The sequence below is a fragment of the Notechis scutatus genome, chromosome 3 (assembly GCF_049901735.1).
Source record: "Notechis scutatus isolate UNSWTSFEM ecotype Mainland chromosome 3, rNotScu1.2, whole genome shotgun sequence".
Classification (NCBI taxonomy): domain Eukaryota; kingdom Metazoa; phylum Chordata; class Lepidosauria; order Squamata; family Elapidae; genus Notechis; species Notechis scutatus.
This window is the reverse complement of record NC_142011.1, coordinates 88,015,352-88,041,990: the sequence shown is the minus strand read 5'-3', so window position 1 is coordinate 88,041,990 and position 26,639 is coordinate 88,015,352. Positions and strand designations below refer to the sequence as shown.

At 40.0% G+C, this 26,639-nt stretch overlaps 1 protein-coding gene across 1 annotated transcript; it reads left to right on the top strand.

The window, feature by feature from the left end:
• The first annotated feature begins 107 nt into the window (after window positions 1–107).
• On the top strand, window positions 108–14,662 carry DR1 (down-regulator of transcription 1). The gene is made up of 3 exons (XM_026671825.2): window positions 108–828; window positions 5,378–5,541; window positions 12,709–14,662. Exons 1-3 carry the CDS (start codon window positions 609–611, stop codon window positions 12,853–12,855), a joined length of 531 nt encoding a protein of 176 aa, XP_026527610.1. The 5' UTR covers window positions 108–608; the 3' UTR covers window positions 12,856–14,662.
• The last annotated feature ends 11,977 nt before the right edge of the window (window positions 14,663–26,639 follow it).

The following is a 26,639-nucleotide window of genomic DNA, read 5'->3' as shown; positions in this document are numbered from 1 at the left end:
CTGAGCGTTCTCGGGCCACACGCCACACCTTAAAAAAAACAAAAACCTCGCACTGAAGTATATTGCCTTCCCGTTAAAAAAAGGCGCTTCCGTTCTAGACCGGAAGCGGAAGTAGGGTGGGCCACGAGAAGCGCTTCCGGTGGAAGTGGCGTGCGCCGCTGCCGCCGCCGCCACCAACTAGGGCTGGTCGTCTGTCGCAAGTTTTGTCCTCGTTCTTGGTGCTGCGTTGCGTGTCTGGCTGAAAGGAGCCAAAAGAAGCAGGGTGGCCGGCGCTGCGTGACCGGAGAGGTTCCCCGACGGGCCAAGGCCAGGAGGGGTTTCCTTGCGTTGGGCGTGTGGTGGGATAGCGGCAGCGGCTGCAGCAGAAGAGCCCGGAGGGATGTGGCGGAGGCAGCGCTGATGGTTGTCGTTGTTGTGACTCTGGCACTCGAGAAGGAATTCGGCGGCGCCTTCCGCCTGGGCTCGAGGAACGCTTTGTGGCCGCGGAGGGCGACCCTCCCTGCATTGCGCCCTCCCGGCGTCTTGTGGCTTCCCGTTTCCTTTTCTGGGTCGTTCCGGCCGCCTCCCGAACCTGGTAGAGCCGGTGTTGATTTCCCGATCGATCCAGAATGGCTTCTTCTTCGGGCAACGACGACGATTTGACCATCCCGCGGGCGGCGATCAATAAGATGATCAAGGAGACGCTGCCGAGCGTGCGGGTGGCCAACGATGCCCGGGAGCTGGTGGTGAATTGCTGCACCGAATTCATCCACCTCATCTCCTCCGAGGCCAACGAGATCTGCAACAAGTCTGAGAAGAAAACCATCTCTCCCGAGCATGTTATCCAAGGCAAGAACCTTCGTCTGGCCTTGCTCGTTTATACAGCCACCCACCCACCCACCCCTTGATCTATAAAAAGGAGCTTTTCATTTCCCCTCTGTTACGATCTTAGAAACCATGAAGCTATAACTTTTAATTCCCTGAAAGTATTCCCTTCATCTCCCCATCCCTTTTCCCATTAGCCCTGTCAATTGAGGTTGTTTAAAATATACTTGGTGTACAGGTGGTCCTCAACTGAACGACTGCAATGGAGCCCTAACGTTTATGGTGCTAAGTGAGAAATTTGTTCAGTAAGTTTTGCCCCATTTTACGACCTTTCTTGCCACAGTTGTTAAGCACATCACTGCGGTTGATAAGGTGGTAATCTGGTTGTTAAATGAATCTGGCTTCCCCATTGACTTTGCTTGTCAGAAAGTTGCGAAAGGTGACCACATGACCTTAGGAACAGCAACTGTCATAAACACGAACCAGTTGCCAAGCATCTGAATTTTGAATACATGAACATGGGGATGCGGCCAAGGCCATCCTTGTGAAAAGTGGTCATAAATCACATTTCTCAATGCCGTTATAACTTTGAGTAATCATTAAACGAACTCTTGTAAATTGAGAACTACCTGTACTTGCATGAGATGCTCATCTACACTTCAGTGTCTGCCTAATAAAGCTACTTCATTGCACATTCTATCCCTTCAGGCAACTTGGTAACAGTAGAAATCCGACAGGCAGGAGCTGTTTATCTGGAAATGTTTGTACCTCTTAGTTGTATCTGAATATATTTGCATGAGAGGCACTTTGCAGATGTCAGCTTAATTCTAAATAAGCACATTTAAAAATGACGTGCCTATGTAGAATTCTGTAACAATACTAAATTCTGTAATTGGAAAAGGGGAGGCATTACTGATTTTTATGCAAGTCTGTAATATTTATTGCTTTGGGGATGATCTAAAAGGAAAAAAGGCTATATGAGGCTGAACAAATACGTTAAGAAACAGGAAAGTTTTCTATTCGAGAAGATGGCTAATTATAATTTCCTTTCTGTGACTTTCTAAAAACAATTTTGTTCTCTCTTGCTTGCCTTCTAACGAAACCGAAAGTTCCTAGTCAAAGAATGTTAATCATGATTCTTTGCTGATTCTCACAGGACAGCTTTGAGCAGATGATTAATTCTTAATTGTTATTAATTTTTCTAAAAGAAATCATTATGGTGGTTTTTACATTGTATTTAGTGAACAGAAGACAACAGTGAAAGTAACCAAGGTCCTTGTTTCGTTTGGTTGGTTTTTGATAATACTACTTTCAGAATCAAGACATGTTTGCTGCTTTAAGAATAGAAAATGAAAAAGCTGCAAAAAATGAGTGTAGTTTCGCTGTGCTACATTGCGTAGCATTTTTTCTTTTCTTACAGAGATCAGAGATGGAAGGCTTGCAAGGAGACAGACCCTCTCCCATAGCTGGTTCTTGGCTTTCTATATATACTTGTTCTACATCATGTTATTCTAGTATGGCATCAAAACCCTGACTTGGGTAGGTGGCAGCCACGCCTCAAGGATGTTTAGCTGATTTTCCTACACATAGCAAACTATTGGTTTAGGTGATTTTTGTGGTCTCTTCCAATTATATAATTCTGTGAGATGCATGTTGAAAGTTCTGTGCTATAGAAAGTTCTATACTAAAACACTATTTTAAGATTTTTTATTGTTTTATTTTTCACAGCTTTGAATCTTCCTTCTCCCTCAAATAATATGTTCTATAGTACACAAAGTGAATTGTATAAATCACTTTGCTTACAACTGTCAAGAAGCACAAAGAAATGCAAGACATAGAAGTTTTGACTGTTAGAATCACTTAGAATGATTCTAAGGTTAGGACTTCTGCAGTATCTAATTTTTCCAACTGAGACTGGTATATGGTATATGCCCAAATTGAGAAATGGATAAAACATGCACATTTCAGCATCCTTTCTATGGTGTCACAGAATGAGAGGTGTAATTTGGTTAAGCTTGGGCATGTAACAAATAGTAGCTATTCAGTTTTGCTCATAGATTTGCACATAATTACCCAAGGTTGAAACTAACATTTCATTCAATATATGCATGCCTAAGATTTAGCACATTTTGCTGGCCTGACTTGCAAAAGAACTGAATTATATTCTGATTCATCTTAACCCTGTCTGTCTGTTCTTCTGTAGTAATAACTCTTTGGAATTACCTTTGTCCAGTTAATAGCAGTGTGTATATACAGAGGCCTTCTTTACCTCGGAGCCAATGTTTGCATATGCCAAGGCCAATATTAAACTGGCGGTGTCTCTTTTCTCTTTGCCCTCCCATTTCTAGTTAAGGAATATTTTGTTTTATGAGCATTTATGTGGTCCCAAGATTGCTCCCTGTTGTATTAGACTACACCAAAACTCATGCTTTCATGGTATACTGGGGATTCCCATTCTTTTGGCTGTGAGGGACAAGGAAAATGATGTGCCAGGAAGCAAATAGGGATGTAGCAAATGAATTGTGCAACTTAAATATTTGTTTTCCTGAACTAATCAGAATTACTATAAGTTGACGTCTTTTGGGCCACTTTAACTGAGGAACTTATCATATTTACATTTTCTGCGGGTCCTTGAACTTTCTCTTTTATTTTTACTTATCCACTGCATTTGGTTTAAAAAGAAAATTAGGCATGGCACTGCAGGCATAGAAGTTAGTGGTATTTTTCTCATTCAGCAGTTGAGAGCTTTTAGTAGTTTGATAAAATGCGCAGTATTCTCTTGATAAAACGTGCAGTATTCTCTTGCCTAATCAGCTCCAAAATATATATTTATCAATTCTTAAATCTCTGGAAAAGTAAAATGATGTAGAGTTAAAGGAAGTAATTTTTCCCCTTTTCCATTACATTCTGCACAGTGTTATAATTGTGTTTCAAACATTTAATGTAAATTCCATGATACTAAAAGAACAAAAGATAGGACATCATGAACTTTAAATATTTATGTACCATTTAAGAAAATATTTATTCTGGACTTGCAGAGTAGTTTCGCTCTTTGATGTGATCTATACCGTTTTTGTCAGCAGTGCTGCAGCATCAAAACAAAACTCTTGAGAAAGCCAAACAGATCTGAAAAGATTATTGTATGAGACAAGAGATAAATCTTGCTGATATTTAGAGCAATTCTAAGACTCTATATTATTATTTTTTTAATTACAGGAATGGGTTGGAGGATACCACAGATTTAAGTAGTGATTTAATTAAAATATTTCCACTTGGAGAAGTATAGCACATCAAGATTTTTCACTAAACTCAGTTACGCTAAGTTCATATGAAATATTTTTTCCCTTTCTTACTAATTACCCTGATGATGTAGTATTGAATCTTGACAAAGGTGGATTCAACATGTTGATCAAATGTTATGAAACAAGCATGAAAATAGCAAGAGCACTTAGACTTATATACCGCTTTATAATGCTTTACAGCCCTCTCTAAGCGGTTTACAGAGTCAGCCTCTTTCCCCCCAAAATCTGGCTCCTCATTTTACCCACCTTGGAAGGATGGAAGGCTGAGTCAACCTTGAGCCTGGTGGGATTTGAACTGCTAAATTGTAGGCAGCTGGCTGCAGGAGTAGCTTGCAGTACTGCGCTCTAACCACTGCGCCACAGCGGCTCATGTATACCTAATATTGCGTTAGTATTGAATCTACATATATGTCAATGTTATGAGGTACAAGTGATTCAGTGGTCTGATAAGTATTTGAATTAATACTTTGCAAAATATGGGTAGTCCTCTTACAACTATTTGTTTAGTGACCGTTCACAGTTATAATGGCACTGAAAACAGATACAACCAGACCTCCCACTTAACGACCATCATAGCATCTCCATGATCACATGATAAAAATTCAGGGACTGGGCAGCTGACATGTATTTATGACAGTTGCAATGTCCTGGGGTTAATGTAATCACCATTTATAACCTTCCCAGATGATTTCTAACAAGGAAAGACAATGGATAAAGCTAGATTTGTTTAATGACTGCATGATTCACTTTAAAACCTCAGTGATCATTTAACAGGTGCAGTGATTTGATTAACAACTGTCAAAAAAGCTGTAAGATTGGGTGTGACTCACTTAACAATCACCTAGCTTAGCAACAGAAATTCTCGCCTCAATTGTGGTTGTAAGTTGAGGACTACCCATCTATAGAAATGTATGAAGTACATATTTGAATGGCTATATGGAGACAGTTACAGATTAGCTTCAGGTGAAATATTTATGATAGACTGCATTCAGTTGGTGTCCCTTTTTATCAATGGAAGTTGGCGCTCTCCTTATTCAAGTGAAATCCTCCATTTATATCCAAAAGTTTTATATCAATAAAGGGACCTCACCCCAACTTCTCTTTTTGTGATTTCTTAAAAGGCTACCAACATAAAGATTTTGCTTTATGACTTATACTGTGTGAACAATAAAATATGCTAATCATTTTACATTCATTTGCAGACTGCCAGTTATGCTATCATTTTAATCTAAAATTATTTGACTTTATCATGATTTTATTTCTATTCCTAGCATTGGAAAGTTTGGGATTTGGCTCCTATATCAGTGAGGTCAAAGAAGTCTTACAAGAATGCAAAACTGTAGCATTAAAAAGAAGAAAGGCTAATTCCCGTTTGGAAAACAGTGGCATTCCTGAAGAAGAGCTTCTAAGGCAGCAACAAGAGTTGTTTGCAAAAGTAAGTGGGAAAACGGTTATGAAAACTGTGCACCTAACACTTTCTGTTAATTAATTGAAGCAATTAACAACATCCTGCTCTTACTCCAGGAACTCAAAGTACATTGTATTCCCTTCCTCGGTTTTTCTCTGCAACAATACTTTGAAATGCCCTAGGGTAAAAAAGGGAGCTGATTAGCCCAGAGTGACTCAGAGAACCTTCAGTGACTGAAGGTGGAGCAAAATCTGGGTTTCCCCTAATTCCAGTCCAGCTTATTCAGTGCATAGAATAATGACTGCAATTTTGTCTATATTTCTGTAAATAAATGTTACCATAAATGAAAATGAATCTGCTTGCACAAGCTTGACAGCCTTCGGAATTTTTGGAACTTCAGCTCCATGACTACTTGCCAGATTGGCCAAATTTTGCTACTTGCCATTTCAAAACACCCTGGATTTTTTTCTTTTCTTTTGTTGCAATCCTAGACCAGTTGGTGGCTAACCTTTTCGGCACCAAAACAGGAGCATGTGCCGGAAATCAGAAGAGCAGTTCTCAGGCGCGCTGGGGCGGTGGAAACTGGAAGCTTAGCTTCCCAGCACGCGCATGCGCTCTGGGGAGCTGCTCTTCCAGTTTCCTGTGCTCCCGCGCGTGTGAAGACCAGCTAGTGGAGCTGCTGTTCCGATTTCTGGCGCTCCTGCACACATGAAGATCAGCTGGCCAGCACGCACATGCGCTCTGGGGAGCTGTTCTTCCGGTTTCTGGCACTCCCATGTGCTCAAAGATCAGCTGGCCAAGGCACGCATGCGCTCTGGGGAGCTGTTCTTCCGGTTTCTGGCACTCCCATGTGCTCAAAGATCAGCTGGCCAGGGCACGCATGCGCTCTGGGGAGCTGTTCTTCTGGTTTCTGGCACTCCCATGTGCTCAAAGATCAGCTGGCCAGGGCACGCATGCGCTCTGGGGAGCTGTTCTTCCGGTTTCTGGCACTCCCATGTGCTCAAAGATCAGCTGGCCAGGGACGCATGCGCTCTGGGGAGCTGTTCTTCCGGTTTCTGGCACTCCCATGTGCTCAAAGATCAGCTGGCCAGGGCACGCATGCGCTCTGGGGAGCTGTTCTTCCGGTTTCTGGCACTCCCATGTGCTCAAAGATCAGCTGGCCAGGGCACGCATGCGCTCTGGGGAGCTGTTCTTCCGGTTTCTGGCACTCCCATGTGCTCAAAGATCAGCTGGCCAGGGCACGCATGCGCTCTGGGGAGCTGTTCTTCCGGTTTCTGGCACTCCCATGTGCTCAAAGATCAGCTGGCCAGGGCACGCATGCGCTCTGGGAGCTGTTCTTCCGGTTTCTGGCATTCCCATGTGCTCAAAGATCAGCTGGCCAGGGCACGCATGCGCTCTGGGGAGCTGTTCTTCCGGTTTCTGGCACTCCCATGTGCTCAAAGATCAGCTGGCCAGGGCACGCATGCGCTCTGGGGAGCTGTTCTTCCGGTTTCTGGCACTCCCATGTGCTCAAAGATCAGCTGGCCAGGGCACGCATGCGCTCTGGGGAGCTGTTCTTCCGGTTTCTGGCACTCCCATGTGCTCAAAGATCAGCTGGCCAGGGCACGCATGCGCTCTGGGGAGCTGTTCTTCCGGTTTCTGGCACTCCCATGTGCTCAAAGATCAGCTGGCCAGGGCACGCATGCGCTCTGGGGAGCTGTTCTTCCGGTTTCTGGCACTCCCATATGCTCAAAGATCAGCTGGCCAGGGCACGCATGCGCTCTGGGAGCTGTTCTTCCGGTTTCTGGCATTCCCATGTGCTCAAAGATCAGCTGGCCAGGGCACGCATGCGCTCTGGGGAGCTGTTCTTCCGGTTTCTGGCACTCCCATGTGCTCAAAGATCAGCTGGCCAAGGCACGCATGCGCTCTGGGGAGCTGTTCTTTCGGTTTCTGGCACTCCCATGTGCTCAAAGATCAGCTGGCCAAGGCACGCATGCGCTCTGGGGAGCTGCTTTTTCTGTTTCCAGAGCTCCCGTGTGCACAAAGACCAGCTGGCATGCTGGAACCCAGAAGAGCCTTGGGCAACAGCTGGCGTGTCCGGAGAGATGGCTCTGAGTGCCACTTCTAGCACGCCTGGCATTGGTTCGCCATCACGGTCCTAGCTTATGTCTTGGAAATGACTTAGGAATCTTCTGGGCAAGATCTGTTTAATGTATAATAGATGAAAATGGATACGCTTAAGTAAAAGTTTAGTACAAATTGAACTTTCAGTCGAAAGCAAAATATTTTATTGTAAGTACTATTAACAAGACTATTGCACAGCTGACTTTTTCAGATATTGAAGGAAATCTGAAAGCTTGCAATCTCATAACATTAAATCTTATCATTTGTTCCATTTTTCCACCTTGTTAAAGTACCATACAGGTAATACCGAGTTACGGTGGCAATTCGGATCAGAATTTCTGTTGCTAAGTGATGCGGTCGTAAAGCTTAACATCATGTGAGCACATCACTTAGCAATGGCAATCCCAGCATTTTCGATTGCTGTCGTTAACCAGATCCCATCAGCTGTTAGTTGAGGACCCATTCCGATCCAAATATTCCTGGCTTGGTCCCTCCCAATCCCAACCCCTCCCAGCCAGCCTAAATCAGCAGCATGGTGCAAAGCATTCCAAGGCCCCTGTACTCTGCCAGACCAGCCGACCTTCATCAGCTTCTTGTCTTGTGCTGACCAAGCAAACTCAGTCTGGGATTTTGCAAGGCCACTGCTGGCCACGTAACATTCCCCCCCCCCCCAAGCTTCTGTGAAGAAACAACTGTGTGCAATCTTAGGAAAAAGAGTCTGTAGAGATTCTCAGTCATTCAGGTCATGGTTGTCCCAAAGGTGGCTTTTTCAGGAGGCAACGGGACTTTCTTGTTTTTTTTCTTTTCTTTTGAAGACGTTTCGCTTCTCAACCAAGAAGCTTCTTCAGCTCTGACAGAATAGTGGGCAATGAAAGGATTCTGACAGAGCTGAAGAAGCTTCTTGGAAGAGAAGCAAAACGTCTTCAAAAGAAAAAAAATCAAGGAAGTCCAGTTGCCTCCTGAAACAGCACCTTTGGGACTTAGGAAGAAGATTTCATATGGCCAGCAGCTGCCTCATGAAGGACCAGGCCAGATGTGTAGAAGCAAGAAAACAGCAAAGGTTAGCTGGGGCGATAGACTGAAGGGGCCATGGAGTATAGGAGAACAAAAGGGCAGAGATGGAGGAAGGTGGTGATGGAGGAGAGTTGAAGTCCTCCTATGATCATAGGAGAGGGTGGTCTGCCAAGCGCCTAACTTTTTGATCATGTCACTAGCTGAGCAGAACAACAGTATAACTGTGGGGACTGAATGTACCATTCATTCAGCACTGCCATAACTTAGAATGGCTGCTGAACAAATTATTTTTGTTCTAACTTGAGGATTACCTGTACACAAAACGACTTAGGAATAAGCAAGGAGAGTGGGGAAGGAAAAACATAAGCAAGGAGAATGGAAAGTTACAAAACAAGCAATTTTTCTAGGCAGCGTCTGCTTTGCCTGACGATCTGTTGCCAGCAGGATTGCATTGCTCTTGATGTGTAGAAAACAGATTACTCTCTTGAAATCTTTCTCTCCAGTCTCTCTGGTCTGAGATCACATGACAGAGGGACACTGCAAAGTTCGAAAATGGACTCTAAAGTTATTTTTTTAAGTATCATTTCAATATTCACTGAACAAATGATTAGTGAGCAAAGCCTACCTGTATTATGAGTGTGGGAATACAATTTAAGAATTGCATTTTTCCCCTTCAGCTAACATTGGCAATGCTGTTCTTCCTAATGTTCTGTTCCTATGGGAAGGCTTTGCTTTCAATTAACCTCACAATACCTCTTTGTATCTTTTTAAAGGTTGTTTAATTATCTCTTCGAAAACTTCTGCCTCTTTCTTTTCAGGATCTAATTGACTTCATCTCTCCATCTAAACATGACTTTTCTGGTCTTTCTCTTCTTACATTCTCTCTTCCTTCACTTATTTGTTTTGCAATTGACTCCTTATTCACGTTTTCACAGTGTTCATTCACTTTTGTACTTAGTCAGTCAGCACTTATTCCTGCATTTCTTTAGTATTCTGAAGTGGAATTCAACTTGCTTTTATGTTTCTGTTTATATACAGTTCTCACTTCCTTATAATAAGTTGGACCAAAAAGGCTTTTACATACTTACAAGATACAACTTGTAAATGACATTTATAAGATACTCATACCGTTAGCATTTGAACGTCTTAAAATATCTCCCATTTCCCTATCTTTGGTGAACAAAGAAGGTGCCTCCTTACCCATTTCCAAAACATTGCTTTTATTTTCATCCAAATTTTCCTGTCTCTTTGGCTTATGTCATGCTCCAATAATAATTGCGAATGCCTCAATTATTTTTACCATTTTTTGCTCTCAACTTATATTATTTTTTATCTTTTTTCTTTCTATATGCATAACACAATGCCTTTTTGTCATCTTCCCCTTTTGCAGCAGCTATTGTGTTAAACACATCTCTCCCTTATCCACATTACTATGCATGCTTTTTTATACTTCACGTTAGATAACTTCATACAGTTCTGTAGCACTCAGTAACATTATTCTTTGCTTATGGCTCATATGTCATTCATTCTAATTGGAAATTATTCTATTATATAATATTTCTTTAGAACTCATACTGTCTTATTCTGCACTAATTTTCTTTTCAAGTCTCATTTCTTTCCTTTTCTTCCAGGTCCATTTTTTTTCTTAGATCCACTCTTCCCACTGCTGAAAAGTGGCCTGTCCCACATTCAGATCACCCTTGTATATTTTACTGATTCTCTCAATCTCATACATAATTAATTGTGCCCTTAGATTTGGATTAATTCCTTTGTCATGTAAGTAAGCTTAAACTTGAAACAGTCACTTGCTAAGCAGGTGCTCATCCTATCACATGTCATTCATCTTGACAAATGGCCAAATCGCTTCATCTGTTCTTTGTTATTCCCATCCTCCCATTCATATCATCTAATAGAATAATTGTTGCCCTGTATTGCATTCATTATTAAGAATGTTGTACAATTTCCTGGTAAACTCATCTCTGGTTCTTCCATTATCTCCTTCCAGTGAAATATAATATGCAACTACTCCTAATCTGTAGATTACTACTTTTATATTTATCCATGATAACCTATTTAATATGAAATTGTACTTTCTGACATACTATACATTTTAGCCAATACATTCATATTTACATATATACCCTTATTTCCTAACACATATTCAACTCTGTTCCACAAAATCAGAGCAGATTCTGTTCCACAAATTCAGATTTATTACATTCTTCCCCCTTTTCTTAATTTCTTTGACACACAAAATATCTGTTTCTTTTATTTCCTGTTTTAATTCATGCTGTTTGTCATTTTATAGTTTAAGCTACAATCTATATGTCATGGCCATTGTCAGAGATACTGATATTGCGGCCTTCACATAAAGCATTTAATACCTACTTCGAGAAGGAAAGGACTGGTTTACCATCTCTAATTATATCTATGACCCTTGAAACATTTCCTGCTGTCATTAATTGGCAGTACCAGTCAATTTTGGCCAGTATGTCAGAAGTGCAACAAAAGTCTAGTTCTGCCTCAAGTTTGTTGACACTATTCTCTGAGACTCTTAAGATTCCTAATTAGAGTCTATCTTATAAGCCAACATAGTTATCTACAGCTCCACAGCTTAGAGGTATGGACAATGTGTTGACATGTAGAGTGCATTGTCATCTACAGCAGGGGTCCCCAACCACCGGTCCGCGGACCGGTACCGGTCGGTGGAACAAGTCCTACCGGGCCGCTGGTTTGCTGGCGCCGCCATCTTGTTTTGATGAAAAAGTGCTTCGGTGAGCTTTTCCGGGTAGAAAGCTCACCGGAAGCACTTTTTCATCAAAACAAGATGGCGGCGCCCATCTGATGCCGGTACCGGGCCGCGCCATAAAAAAGGTTGGGGATACCGGGCCGCGGCATAAAAAAGGTTGGGGATCACTGATCTACAGGTAGACCTTGATGAAAAACTGTGTCAGTTTGAAGTTATGATAGTGCTGAAAAAGTAAATTTGTGACAAATGCCCACATGTACAGCCTTTGCAGTCTCTCTTTTCTCTCCCCCTTCCCCCCCTCTCTGCCATGTATTTACTATCACAGTCAGTTAGTATTCATGCTGCACTTGACTCACTTTTATTTTCCTTTTCCCCCATTGCAGAGCAAGCAATTGCCTAAGCAGACTAGGTCTTTTTGAGTTGTTTTTCTCTGCAGTGAGCATGCCTCTAAAAAGCACTAACTGCAAGTTAACAAGCTCAGCTCTATGACCTTAATTAGCCTGCTTGCAGCTGCCGCCTGTAACTGACAAGACTTTAATTGCTTTCACACTTCCAACTTGGTTTGTCCCAAGGGGCTTGGGACTCAGCACGCTAGACAAACAGCACTAGTGCAATCCTTTCGATGTGTTTTCCACATTGTGTGCCTGCTAACTCTTGCGATCCCATTTTCTCCAATCAGTATAAATAAAACATTAATTCTCTTTGTGCTAAGTATGCCAGTACCAGGATGAACATTCAAAAGGGTGGAGGAATGAGGAGTGTCTCCCATTTGATCCCAGTGATAACTACCTTGATAGTGTTCAGGAAGTTACTGTGAAGACCTGGTTATTCTCCCACACCTTGCAGTAGATTGAAGGTGAAACACCCATTGATGGGTTTCTGTTTCTATGTCGATCTTCAGGCTGCATATGAATCTTTTTTCTTTTTTGATATCATTCTAATGTTTCTTTACTGTAGACCACCCAAGAGTCATCAGGAGTGGGAGAGCCTCCAAATTGTAATGCATAAGTAGGTAGACAAGCAAAACAGGCTTGATGCCCCCAAGTTATTGTTTTAAAGGAAAAGCTTCTATAATTGCTTGCTAAAAGCTATGTAATCCCCCCTCACAGCTGGCAGGTGAATAGTGGTATACCAGGGCCGTCAAACTCACGGCCCACGGGCCAGATGCGTCATGTGTCTGGCTGGCCCTGTCCCCACCCGGTTTAGCAAAGGTTGAAAAAAGTCCCAATACGTCACGTGACACTGCCTTGGCGATGCGAGTTTGACACCCCGGTGATATACAGTGCACTGCATCAATTCTCTCTCAACTTCTTGCTTTACCTTCCTAGGCTAGACAACAGCAGGCAGAGCTTGCCCAGCAGGAATGGCTTCAAATGCAACAAGCTGCCCAACAAGCCCAGCTTGCTGCTGCCTCTGCCAGTGCAATCAACCAAGCAGGATCTTCTCAAGATGAAGATGACGAAGATGACATCTGAAATGTTTCTAGGCGGAGCTTTCAGTCCTCACCAAGAAATAGTTTTCCTGCACAACAAACCCAGTGAAAATGAATGCTTGCCTGTAACTTTGTCTTCACCTTGGACCAGCCATTGGTATTTTAAGGACGTCCGCTGTTGTGTGCTGTACATGTCAAAACTGTCTTTTTTGAACTTTTGAGGACATAAGGTTCAGTATCATATCAACTTTGGATTTTTAATGGTGTTTATGGAAATTTTAGACAGCTGTGCGTCATTTATTTGATCAACAGTGTTACAATAACGTTTATAAAATATAGCAGAATTTATACAGAAAACTCTAAATTCCCACTTGCATTTCTCTTCCCTTTTAACCATAGAATCTTGTGTAAACATTTTTAATTTGTGTTTTTGAAATAGAGAAGGCATTTAATCTGCTTTGGGGAGAAAAAAAAAAAGCCAAGGGTTCAGTGTACTTTGAATTCTTTGTCTTTTAAGTAAGGAAAGAGATACATGGCAATGAGTAACATTGCTTAATATCACCAATCTGAGAAATTATACGTTTTTGCCAAACTAGAAAAATGTATGTTTAATAGCCGTTGTACAGCTACATGATTTTTTGGGTTGTATGGGTTAAAAAAAATTAAAAAATAAAACCCAGAACTTTATTATGATATTGATTCAGTGTTCTCAGCAAAACAGGTATTTCATTTCAAACGTTCCCTAATTTGGAGAATTAAAATGGTTCTTGTTTAAAAGCTGTTTAATTTTAACAATAGATGGGAATACAAGCAGAGTCTAAGCATGTTATAATGCACATGCTATTTGAAGGAAAACTGAATTTGGAACAACAGATTTGTTTTTAATTCTGTTTGATGAGGAATGTTTAAATAGGACTGCAAAAGCAAACATCGGAATTAATGAGCATGCTCACTGTAAAAGGAATTTTTATTTAATTCTGATTACGCAAGTGTTGTCAGCAACACAATGTTAACAGTTTTTCAGGCCAATATAGAGAAGCTTTATCTTATCAAACTGACAGCTTCTACGTTCAGATAGAGGACTAAGTAACAATTTAATTGCAAAGTTTAGTTTGGTGGCTTGAAAGTCTAGGCTGGCCAATAAAACCTGAATGAGGAATATCTGTTAGGGTGTGATTTAAAAAAAAAAAAACAGTACTCAACATAGCTATTTACAATTTGATGATATACTTGAAAGAAAAAAAATCATATTTTTCTGGTACTTTTTTGTAGAGGAAAGGTGCAGTCTCAGGTCTTGCATATGTATACATCAAACATTTTAAAGCGATAAGATTTTCATGGTTACAGAAATATGTAACTGAAAGGCAAGAGCATCCTATCTGTGAAGCAGAAGACTAAAATAGACGTGGAATTAAAGGCCTGACTGCAATTTAAGTTTTAAGGGGCTTCCCATGAATTAACTTGCATACACTGGTTATTGAGAAATATGTTAGTTTGAATGTTAAGCTGAAAAAAAAAAGATGGGTTCAACTTGTTAAGTATTGGGACAAGATCTAGTTGTCATGAAGGTTGATGTACCAAAGGTAGAAATCCTAGGCTAATGAAACTATGTTAATGTGCAGTGTTGGCTTTCCTAATCTGTACTACGATACCCTTACTCTTCCTGTTTCGAATGAAACATTTTTTTAAGCGAGAACTTTTTCTTTTCTGATGCAGAGTTCAGGTTAACATTTTACTGCATCTGGCATGTATCATAATTTTGAATCCCTGCAACTTTTTTCCTTTGGACATTCTTGTGCTTTTTCATATGCTGTATTCCTCAAGCAATAAAATTCAAATGTGTTTTTATATTTAATGCTTGAATGTTCAGCTTTTGGGGGTTCAGCTTTTGGGGGTAATTCACATTTGGGTGAATTATGCACCTTTTTTTATAGCCAGGAGGAAGTAACCAAAGAGATGTTCAGAAGAGGTCTGTTATTCGGGCCATTCCTTCACTGGTCATGTCATTTTCTCTTAATCACTCTTCCCTCCAAATGTACAGGTGGTCCTCAACTGACAACAGTTCATTTAGTGACCGTTCCAAGTTAAAATTGTCAGAAGATCGAAAAAAGTGGATCACATAACCCTGTGACACACAGCAACTGTCAAAAATACAATTGCCAAGCGTTTGAATTTTGATCATGCGACCGTGGGAATGCACAACGGTTGTACATGTGAAAAAATAATGTCACTTTTTTCAGTGCCATCACTAAACGAATGGTTGTAAGCAAGAGGACTACCTGTACTTAAGGCACCTGATCTACGTAACATAAGTATAGCTAATTGGTCATATATAAAAATATTTCTGTTTGTTTGAATTTGTTAGTCGCCCACCTTCCAATAAACAGCATTCTTGATCTATGGAAGTATTGCAGATCATTTTCAGGTCCATTTTTTTTTAATCCTTTTCCTTCCAACACTAGTAGGAGCTTGCTTTTGCATAATTCAGTTTTTCAGTTCCCATTTGGGAAGAAATTGTTTTTATACGAAGCCCAAAGAATATCTGCAATACAATTCTGGTGCTATTTTGTACCTTAATTTCTTAATTTAAATTTTAGTTTCCTGGAATTCTGATTGAAAGAGGAAAATCAGTTTCCTTCTAATAAAACCAGGGGTACAGTAGTCAAATTTTAGGAACAGTTTAGATCTTTACAGTGGAGGCATTTCCTAATGTCTAGGGGATTGTCAGCAAAATAGGATAATTCTTAACACTGAAATCTTTGGGGGGTGAAGTTTAATGTTTCTGGGCAAGTAGTGAAGGTTCTGGGTCTAAATTATAGTCAAGTATTGAGGATAATTCTACAGGACACTTCATAGAGACAGAGAGAAATCTAGATAGGGCGGAGTTAAGGATGGTGCCATATTTTGCTGATAATGATTCATTCACACTAAAAAGAGGCAAGTTTTGCAAACTTGCAAACCTCAAAATAGGTTGAGCAATAGCATGCAAAATTGTAGGTTGTGCTGTGGCAAACGAGTCTAACAGCCTATTCATCATGTACAAGCTGCAACTGTAGCTTCCTGAGCAGTTACTTTATTGATCTGGAACTCTTTTAAGGTTTCATATAACAGCATATAATGTAGACGTGGAAAATTCCAAATATAGCCCAAGCATCACCACTGTCTCAAAGATCTTGAGAACCTGAAGATTTCTACCTAAAGTAGGATGGAGAATTAGAACTTTTCAGAAGTTGTTTCTGGAAGCCTCAACCAGAACAGCCAGTAATGATGCAACTAGCAATGCTTGCAGGCCAATGCTCAACATCCTTGAAGGACTAAACGTCGGACCCTGGGTGGGCTGCTGGCTGATTTGTTCTTTGAACTTTTATTTGCTCTTTGGACTCTGGCAGTCCTAGACTCCTGACGTGATGAAGATACTTGTGCAAGTCTTCACCACACTGGCTGGGATGTCACTCAGAATCAGAATTAGGTGTCAGTGTGTACATAAGCCCAGTGGAAATGCTAGAGTAGGTCTTTGCCCAAATAACTGGGAACAGTTTTCACCAGTAGCTCCCAAGGAAGTGGATAGGATCCTAGGGAATATCAGCTTACCATCTGTGCTTTAGATCAGTGTTTCCCCATTCCTACCTCTTGGGAGGTGATGCGGGTGGGTGAAGGTGATGGTAAATGCTATTTGAAGGAGGGGATGGTACCCCAGACCATAAAGAGGCTGTGGTTTGCCCCCTTCCTTAAAGAGGCCATTGCTAGATCCTACCTAGATGGAAAATTTTCATCCTGTCTCCAACTTTCCCTTTTTGGAGAAGATCATTAAGAAAGTGGTCCATTGCAGCTTCTGAGGACTCTGGATGAAGCAGATTATCTGGCCCCACTTCAATTGCAATTCAGGCCTGGATATGGGATGGAAAAAGTATTGGTTGCACTTTGGGATGACCTCTGGTGGGAGTGAGATGGGGTAATACGTCCTATCTAGTCTACTTGGTTTCTCAGTGGCTTTTGATACCATCGACCACATATCCTTCTGGAACAGATCTGGGGGTTGGAGGTGATACGTGTTATTCTGGTTCATCTCCTTCCCCTGAGGCCATTTTCAGTCGGTGCCAATGAGGAGTGAAAGGTCCTGATTTGGTCCTAGGGTCCTGATTTGCAAGGCTTTTCAAGGGTTGGTGCTTTCTCCACTTCTGTTTAACATCTGCATGAATTTGAGAGAGGAGAGACCGTCCGTCACCATGGGATGTGATATCAAACAGTATGCTGACAATACTCGGCTGTACACCTCTTCCTGTGGTCAGTTAAGTGGTGCTGTGGCTGCCCTCTCTTGGTGCTTGGAGGCTGTTTAGGTCTGGATAGGGAACAACAGGCTAAAACTGAACCCTGGTGAGATGGAGTGAGTTAGAGGCTCTTGGAGAATTACCAATTATCTTTGGTCATGAATGGAGTTGCACTGCCCCAGACTGGCCCAATGCATAATCGGGGGGTTCTTTTGAACTCATGACTTTTGCTTAAGGAGCAGATGACAGTTATAGCCAGGGGGGCCAGCTACAAGTTATACATCAGTTAAGCCCATTCCTGGACCAATCTGCCTTTTCCACAGTCACCCACACCCTGATCACCTCATCACATTACTATGTAAGGTGCTCTATAGTACATTGGGCTGCCCTTGAAGAGTATCTAAAAGCTTCAGTTGGTTCAGAATGCAGTAGCTCAGAGTTTTGTGCTAACATTGACTCGTGCTCATGTCATCTCTATTTGCAGGAGCTGCACTGGCTGCCAATCTGCTTCTGGATACAATTTTAAGGTCTGGTTATCACTTTTAAAGCACTACATGCCCCTGGATCATGCTATTTGAAGGGTCACCTATAGATAGATAGAATTCTTTATTGGCCAAGCATGATTGGGAACAGCTCTGTAGCGGACAAAAAAGCTCCAAAGAGAATCATTAAAACTGCCCAGAATATCACTGGACTTCAGCTACCAGCCCTGGATGACATCTTTGCATCTCACTGTTTAAGGAAGTTGCACAACATTCTCAGAGACTCTTCCCATCCTGCTCACAATCTTTATGAACTGTTGCCTTCTGGCAGAAGATACAGAACAATTAAAACTCAGACCACATGTTTTCTGAATAGTTTTTATTCCAGAGCTATAATTGCACTTAACAATGAACTTAAGGACCCCATCAGTGAGCTGTTGGACAGTATTACTTGGTCTGTTGTGTGGATGCTTGTGTGTGTTTTAGGAGGCGGGGAATTTTGGTGGGTGGGGAAGTATTTGGGGATTGTCGTGTGTGTGCATGTTGAGTCTGGTCTCTGGATGTTATGTGAATTTCGTTGTATGTATACTGTGTTGTACAATGACAATAAAGAATTCAATTCAATTCAATTCAATTCAATTGGACACACAAGGAATTTGTCTTGGTGCAAATGCTCTCAGTGTACATAAAAGAAAACATACATTCATCAAGAGTCAAGAATCATAAGGTACAACACTTAATAATAGTCATAGGGTACAATAAGCAATCAAATCATACTAGGAAACAGTCAATAAAAATCATTAGGATACAGCAACAAGGTTACAGTCACAGTCATAAGTGGGAGGAAGGATGGGAGGATTAATAGTAATACTAATGCAGACAGTAAATAGTTGGACAGTGTTGATGGAAGTATTTGTTTAGCAGAGTGATGGCATTCAGGAAAAAACTGTTCTTGGGTCTGGTTTTCTGGTGTGCAGTGCTCTATAGCATTGTTTTGAGGGTAGGAGTTGAAACAGTTTATGTCAGGGATGTGAGGGGTCTGCAGATATTTTCACAGCCCTCTTTTTGATTTGTGCAGTATACAGGTCCTCGATGGAAGGCAGGATGGTAGTAATCGTTTTTTCTGCAGTCCTAATTATCTCCCATTGCATCTCTCCTGATGGACAGAAAGGCAGGGCACAGAACAATAGTAGATCCCATCTATTAGCGATGTACTCCTAGCAGGACGAAAAAAGGAGGCCTTCTCCATGGTGGTCCCTTCCCTATGGACCATGTGTGTGAGCTAGGCAGCTATATAGGAGCCTCTGAGGTGCAGTGGTTACAATATAGTACTGCAAGCTTCTTCTGCTGACAGCCAGCTGCCTTCAATTTGGCAGTTCAAATCCCACCAGGCTCAAGGTTGACTCAGCCTTCCATCCTTCCGAGGTGGGTAAAATGACCCAAATTGTTGGGGGCAATAGGCTGACTCTGTAAACCGCTTAGAAAGGGCTGTAAAGCACTATAAAGCGGCATATAAGTCTAAGTGCTATTGCTATATAAATCTGGGAAATCTGATTGTGTCTTACTTCCAATAAGCCACCTCTGAATATTATCTTGCTCTCAGAACTTCAATAATTTTTCAGTTCTCTTTGCTTAAGTAACAATTCATGAATTTGTCTATCAAGGCCAAAGCAGAGATTGTGTACAATAGATTAGATTGATCTGTCTTCTTCTCTGCTTGTTTTCCGTGGATGGTTTCTTACCATAAAGAAATCAATGTTCTCTGGGTAAGGCTGAGAAAACTGCATCTTCTACATAAAAAATAATGGTATCAGCAAATGCATGTAAACTATATAATTTGCAATTCTCCTCTAACACCCCCCCCCCAAAGAAAAACTATCAAAATTGAACATTCTTGGCAACAAAGAAATGTGGAAGGACTGCTCAGAACACAAGAAAAATTGAAGGACAAAAAGAAGATGAATGAATTGGCTATAGCTAGCTGATACTTGCCAAGGATCTTAAATTGGGTTATATTACATGGTAGTATTTTCTACTGTTTAAAGTTTTCACATTTGAAAGATATTTGTGGGAGTACACTTGTGATAAAAGGAGACATGTTACGAGAAAGAATTAAAAAGCTGCCAAAGAGATTTTTGAAGCACATCTGCTGTATCTTCTAACTCTGGGACAAGTTCATCCAGTTATTCTGCTGATTGCCCGCTATTACACAAGGCACAGATCTTCATAATCATTTATGATTTGAGATAATGTAACAGCTTTACCAAGTAAATTATTTGATAAAATGGAGAGGTGATGAGGATTATTTAATTGCCATTTATAGTCCCTTGTTTTTTTGAAAGGGACTCAACAATGCCACACATAACCCTTCTACCAACCTTTCAGATATTCTAATGAAAAGGAACAGGTAGGTATCATCCAGGGTCACATTTGATTGAATATATAAACCCATTCCATGCAGCACTCGAAATACAGGGTTATGCGGGGTCATTTGCCCAATGTGCTAAGTCATATTGTGGTTGGATTTGCCCTGTCATCTGAACCCTGACCATTGTCAAAATTACAATTATGGTGGAGACCCTGAACCACAATCTGCATCTATGGTCTGTGTTTGACTCTGCCTGTCATCTGGATTAATGGGTATCTTATGGTTAAGCAGCTGTCAGCCAAAAAAGAGGCAGCGGTAGTTCCATGGTTCTTGATCTTTTCAAACCTCCCTTCCCTAAAATGAGGTAGCCGGAAGGATTACACTTGTTTTTCTTCAGCACATTGTAAATCTGATCTTGATCAGGCCATCATAAGCCTAGATTAGTTTTTAATTGCAAAGGTGGCTGGGATACTAGCCAGGGTGGATGGGGCCTATTCCATACCCTTTATCCATTTGGTACCATACTGTAAGGGTCAGAAATAGTCCAGCTGCTGAAATTTCTGTAACCCAGTTCATTTCAGTAAATCTTGAGAAATTTTTGTGTAATTCATGTCCAAATATTCCCTTCCAATATGTTTACTTATTTAGTTTATATGGTAACCGAAAGGGATATATGCCCATGCACTAGAATAAAATTGGATTCTTTATTGGCCAAGTGTGATCGGACATACAAGGAATTTGTCTCCAGTGAACAAGCTCACGGTGTACATATAAAGAGCAAGTAATAGGTCATAGGTCCTAATCATAGTTGCAATAATTAATCATAAGTTACAAATAGCAATTGATAAATCATAAGAAACCAATAGAAGATAGTAGGAAAGATGAGGAGAAAAGATGAGAATTGAGACAGTGCTGGGCAAATTAGCAAACTAATGGGATGGGGGGGAAAAACTATATGTCTGGTTGGTTTTCATGCAATGCTCTATAGGGTTATACCTGAAGGTGTAGATAAACAAAGATAACAAGAGCCAGCTTGGTCTAGCGATCAAAACTCCAGGGCAGAAATTGGGAGGCTGTGAGTTCTAATTCCCCTTTAGCCATGAAAGCCAGCTGGGCGACTGTGGGCCAGTCACTGTCTTTCAGTCCAACCCACCTCGCAGGATGGTGGTTGTGGAGAAAATAACAGGAGGAAGGTGTGCTAGTTATGTTCGCTGCCTTGAGTTATTAGTAAAAATAATAAAGATGGGATACAAATAAACAAGAGTGGTGTAGTATTAAAGGCATCAGGCTAGAAACCTCTAGATAGTGATTACAGTAACTTCTCAATGATGTTTAATTAGCAATATTGTTAAGGATTTTTTTTTAAATAATTGCCATTCATTGAAGATTTCTGACCATCTCTCTCTGAGATATTTTTCAGGATGAAAGCACCATTCAAATATTTCTAAAATTTAAAAAAATATTCATTTGGATAGAAAGAATCATGAGCTATATTTTATAGCAGGGGTGTTGGACAAATTCTTCATGTTCTCTTACTTTGTGTATATTTTAAAACTAATTTCAATCCCAAATTACAATATAACAAATTGTAGTTACATAGTAAGGGGAATAACTTTCCAGATGTAGTCTCAAATATTTGTATTAAACTGTATGCAAAATCCAACGCAGCAAATTTTGTGATACTGAGGAAATGTAGCGCCTATGTGACTTGGACTATTACAATATTGCTGCTTGTAATAAACAATAAGTTTTGGTTCCCTTTGTACTAATATAATTCAGTGATTTATAGTGAAAAATCTGAGTTGGAAAATGCAGTATTTTCACATTTTCTTTATTCTGTTAGATGGCCGAGTCCATTTAACAGCACATATTCAAAATATTGCAATTCACTTTTTTAACTTGATTTGTTCTAATTTAGATATTTGGAGCAGTAAAACAATTTTTTTTTTTTGAAAGTAGGTTTCTACAGATCTTTTAAAACATACAAGTAATCCTTGACTAGTTACAACCATTTGTTTAACCACCATTTCAAGCTGACTCTGCTGAAAAAAGTGACCAGTCCTCGCACTTACGACTGTCACAGTATCCCCACAGTCTTGTGATCAAAACTCGGACACTTGATTCACTTAATGACTGCAGCAAAAAAAAGGACCATAAAATTGGGCACGACTCACTTAACTGCATGGCTTAGCAAGAGAAATTCCAATTATGGTTGTAAGTTGAGGACTACCTGTACCATGCAAAGCAACGCTTAGCGGGACATGTTGACTTATTTATTTTTGCTCTCTGTGCAAGACCCCGTAAATCCATTGTACTTTTATTTCAGATGTATTATCGGTGGATGCTGCATAAGCTTGGAGCTTGATCAATGGAACAGTTTTCTTTTGGAACTAGCAGCAGTTGCTCCATAGAAAAGTCATATTAATACCAATTAGGATTTCTGTTAGCTGTGACTCAGAAGGGAGCTAACCAGATCTGCTTTCCAAGAGAATTGGAAGTTCAGTCACAGCTATCCCCCAAAAAAACCCTTTCTCTATTTTTTAGCTATGCCACTAATACTACAGCACCAGTCATTTATCAAGCTATCAAAAACACTAAAAATAATTTGCTGTTTTCAAATTCAATTCTCTCATGCTATTGGAATTTTTTTTTTCTGTTGTACAATATATATTGTATGTAACTTGTTTGGGGTTTTTTTTTACACACACATAAAAATCCAACTTTACCACTAGGTGGCTGTCAAGGTAAATACAATAATTTACCGCATGAACTTTTGAAATGTAGAATCATAATAAGCAGTGGGTTTTTTTTGTAAAAAGTTTATTTTTTAAATTTTATACATCTTTTCACGTGAGCAACATGTTTCCAGATTATAACACTTGTACATAGTCATATTTTCATGTCCATTAATCTTATGTAACATTAACTCATATTATTATCCATTTCACTCATCTTTAAATAAATTTGCAATTCATATTTCAGTTCATTAATTCAATATCAATTTCATTTTATCCATACATAAGTTTTCAATTCTTTATCCCCTATTATTTCCATTTTCAGTTTACCACCTATTTTATTTTACATTACACATCATTATTGTCCTTAATTTTCTCTAAGCCAATATATAATAAACAATCTAAAAAGAGTAAAAATATAATAACCAATATATTTAGGATCCACATAGTATTTTCCATTCCCCCACTTTAATCATAATAAAATATTCTCATTATACAATTCTATTATCCATTAAATAATCAACTGTATATATAGTCAACTGTATACATCCCCTCCAGTAAATCACTAAAATAACTTCTTAATATCTCATTTTATCTTCACTTTATTTATATTCATTAATAATCATATTTTTAATTCATTTCCATTCCCTTATTTTAATCCTCAAAGAAAGAAAAGAGTTCATAACAACACATTTTATATACAGTTCATATATATATATATATATATATATATATATATATATATATATATATATATATATATATATATATATATGTTTTCTTAAGTTTTGCGGGTACTTACATGTATGGTGTTCGGCTTGGTTCGGGTATTTTCCCACGTCATTGTAGTTCTTTTAAAGTTGTAGCAACGTTTCAGCAGAATCTCATCTGCCATCATCAGGCTTCTGTATAGTGTCCGTCTGTGGGTCAGACTTTTACAGTGGTTTCAGATTTAAATTTGGGGCAGCCTATTGCTGTGCCAGAATGGTTTTTTCTTCATCCTGATTGGTTGGGAGTCTTGGTCTGTGTTTATTGGTCTCGGAGTTTGCTGTGTTCTGCTTGATGGGTGTTTCTGATATCTTCTGTCTGTTTTTTGGCTCTTTTTGTATCTTGATTGGCTGGCAGCATTGTGTTACTTTAATGGAGGTCTTTAGTGCAGCTTGGCTTCGGGTAAATGGACGGCTATCATTAGTTATATATATATATGTGTGTGTGTGTGTGTGTGTGTATATGTGTGTGTGTATATATATATATATATATATAGACACAATACAGATGCCTGATGATGGCAGATGAGATTCTGCCGAAACGTTGCTACAACTTTAAAAGCACAACTACAATGACGTGGGAAAATACCCAAACAAAGCTGAATAACATACATGTAAGTACCTGCGAAAACTCAAGAAAACATATGTATATGTATGTATGTATATATATATGTGTGTGTGTGTGTGTGTATGTATGTATGTATGTATGTATGTATGTAATTATACATTCCTAAGGTATTTCCCAACAAGTTTTAAACTAAATACCAATATATATTCCATGTGGTATCCCCCTTATAGAATCCCTAACCCTTATCTCTGAATTTTTCGGCTTTATTATTTCTTTTAATTTTAGCCAACTTTCCCTTTTCTAAATTTCCCTGATCTTCCTAACATTTCGCCCATCTTCTTCCCCCACTTTCCTGTTCTCTTTTTTTGAAGTTTCTTCTTGTATAATTTTTTCTTCTTTTATTTAATCCTGGGAGTGTTTTCTCTTTTATTTATTGACTCTGTCATCAATGTCATAGTTTTAATTCCTTTAGTGTCTTTTGGCAGTGTTTCTTGTTCTCCATGTCTATCTGACCCTCTTTCTTCTTCCTTTAATTCCACCCCTCTAGAATTTCTTTGTTCTTCTGCCATCGCCATTGTTTTCTTTTCCAATATTTCCAATAATTCCCTTCTTTCTTTCAACATTCCTCTTACATTTTGCAATTCCAACTTAAAGTCTTTGCTTATTTCTTCCATTTTTTATAATCAGTTAAATTATTAATATTCAAAGTCTTTTATTGCAATCCTTGCCAAAAGTCTCCTTTTATCTGTTTTTCTTGTTAATCCTTCTGTCTCTTTCACAATCAACACCCAACAGCCCCAGGAAATTGCATTTGTATATCCTCTTAGTAGAGTTTCTCCCTCTTTTTTTTAAAAAAAAATCCTGGATTCTTATTATTTTATTTATCTTTTGTTTCATAACAGTTATGAGTCCAGTAAATTTCCATAAGATTTTGTAGGAAAAAAGAAGTCTTTGACTTCTGGCGCTCTGTATCACTTTCCACTTTTCAAAGTTCTGTTCTTTTCTCTTTTAATTATGTTAAACATTAATTTCCAACAATTTCCATGATTAATTTTCTTAATAATAACCAATTCCAGGCAAGTCCAGCATTTTATCCAATGCCTAATTAATGCCAATTTATATTGTTCAAAATTTAGTCGCTAATTTCGTTGTAACTTTTTATACTCCAATTTTGTTTACCTTGTATTTTCCTCTTATTTTCTGTTCGCTGCTGTGATACTCTTGCGCAAGGGCACTTTCTTTCTACTTCTCGGGGTTGTTAAGAAAAAATTCAGTTCTTTTATCTGGTTACACGTCATTCACCACTTCACTGCTCCAGCACAACACTTAGGGTCCTGGTAGCTTTCCGTCTTTTATTTTTATTTATTTATTTATTTGATTTGCCAATTGTTTACAAGATAATAAGTATAAGTGTATACATAGTTGTGAATACATGAAATGGGTACATATAAGAAAAATAAAAGAAGAATAAGAAACAATAGGACAGGGACGGTAGGCACGTTGGTGCGCTTATGCACGCCCCTTAAACAGATTGGAAGGGACCTTTGAGGTAATCTACTTGAGCAGGAGAGTCTAATCCAAATATCAGCCTTTACCTGGGATCGAACTCACAACCTCCTGACTGTGAGGCAAGTGCTCTACCTCTAGGCCACCTGACAAAAGGTCTTCAGGGCAGCCATTTTAGACTGCCGTTTCTCCCTGTCTTCCAGGGAAGTAATACCTAGCTAGGGAGGGGAGATGCGGTTCCCCTCGACCCAGCTGGTGGTCTTCCCCTCTTCTCCCACCCCTCCAAGGTGGATCGGATGACTCCGGTCCCATGGGGACCCTTCCAACAAGGGAAACACAGATCAAAGCCATGCATGATCGTGGTCTCTGGTCCATCATTGACAGAAACGCCACCGGAAGTCCAATAAGCAGTGTTTTGGAATGTTTAATCTTGAGATAATTTTTATTACCAGTGATTAACAGCAAAGCCGTAATACCACGGTGGGTAATTACTATTGAAAGACCATTCTAAAATATTACATGCATTAAGCCAGGCAATAATTTTATAATGAATTAATGGAGCAATTCTATACCATATGTTGGATCCAGACACACACTGTTGCTATGGTAGTGGAATTCATGCCCATTTAGTCTGTCACGGGATTACATATGAAGAAAACATAATTTCAAACATATTCAGATTTTTTTCCTGCTATGGCAGAAGCCTCCAAACCCCGGGTCATGGCCAACTACTCAGCCACAGCCTGTTCGAAACCAGGCTGCAGGAGAAATGGGAAAGTGCGTGCACATGAAGATCCACTCACGTAAGTGGAAGGCAAGGGTATGCACCCATGTGAAACTCCATTCCACCGAGTGGATGGTGCTTGTGCTCACGCACGAGGCTCCATTCACATAAATGGAGCTTTGCGTGAGAGCACCCTCCACTTGCATGAGTGGAGCTTGGCAGGTGAGCACAAGCGCCCTCCACTCAAGAAGCCCCACTTGTGCAAATGGAACTTCACATGCGAATGCAAGTGCCAGCCTTGCACACAAGTAGTTTTGCACGTGAGTGCAAACATCCTCTACTCACATGCAAGGTTCCATTCGTGAGAATGTAGGGCGTGCACATGCACCGCTCACAGAAATGGAGCTGC

Bases quoted from the DNA above. Each gene is read 5' to 3' on its own strand.
- DR1 (XM_026671825.2), top strand. From the start codon at position 609: ATGGCTTCTTCTTCGGGCAACGACGACGATTTGACCATCCCGCGGGCG. The intron at 829-5,377 runs GCAAGAACCTTC...TTCTATTCCTAG, and splicing joins TCCCGAGCATGTTATCCAAG to CATTGGAAAGTTTGGGATTT. The intron at 5,542-12,708 runs GTAAGTGGGAAA...TTACCTTCCTAG, and splicing joins AACAAGAGTTGTTTGCAAAA to GCTAGACAACAGCAGGCAGA.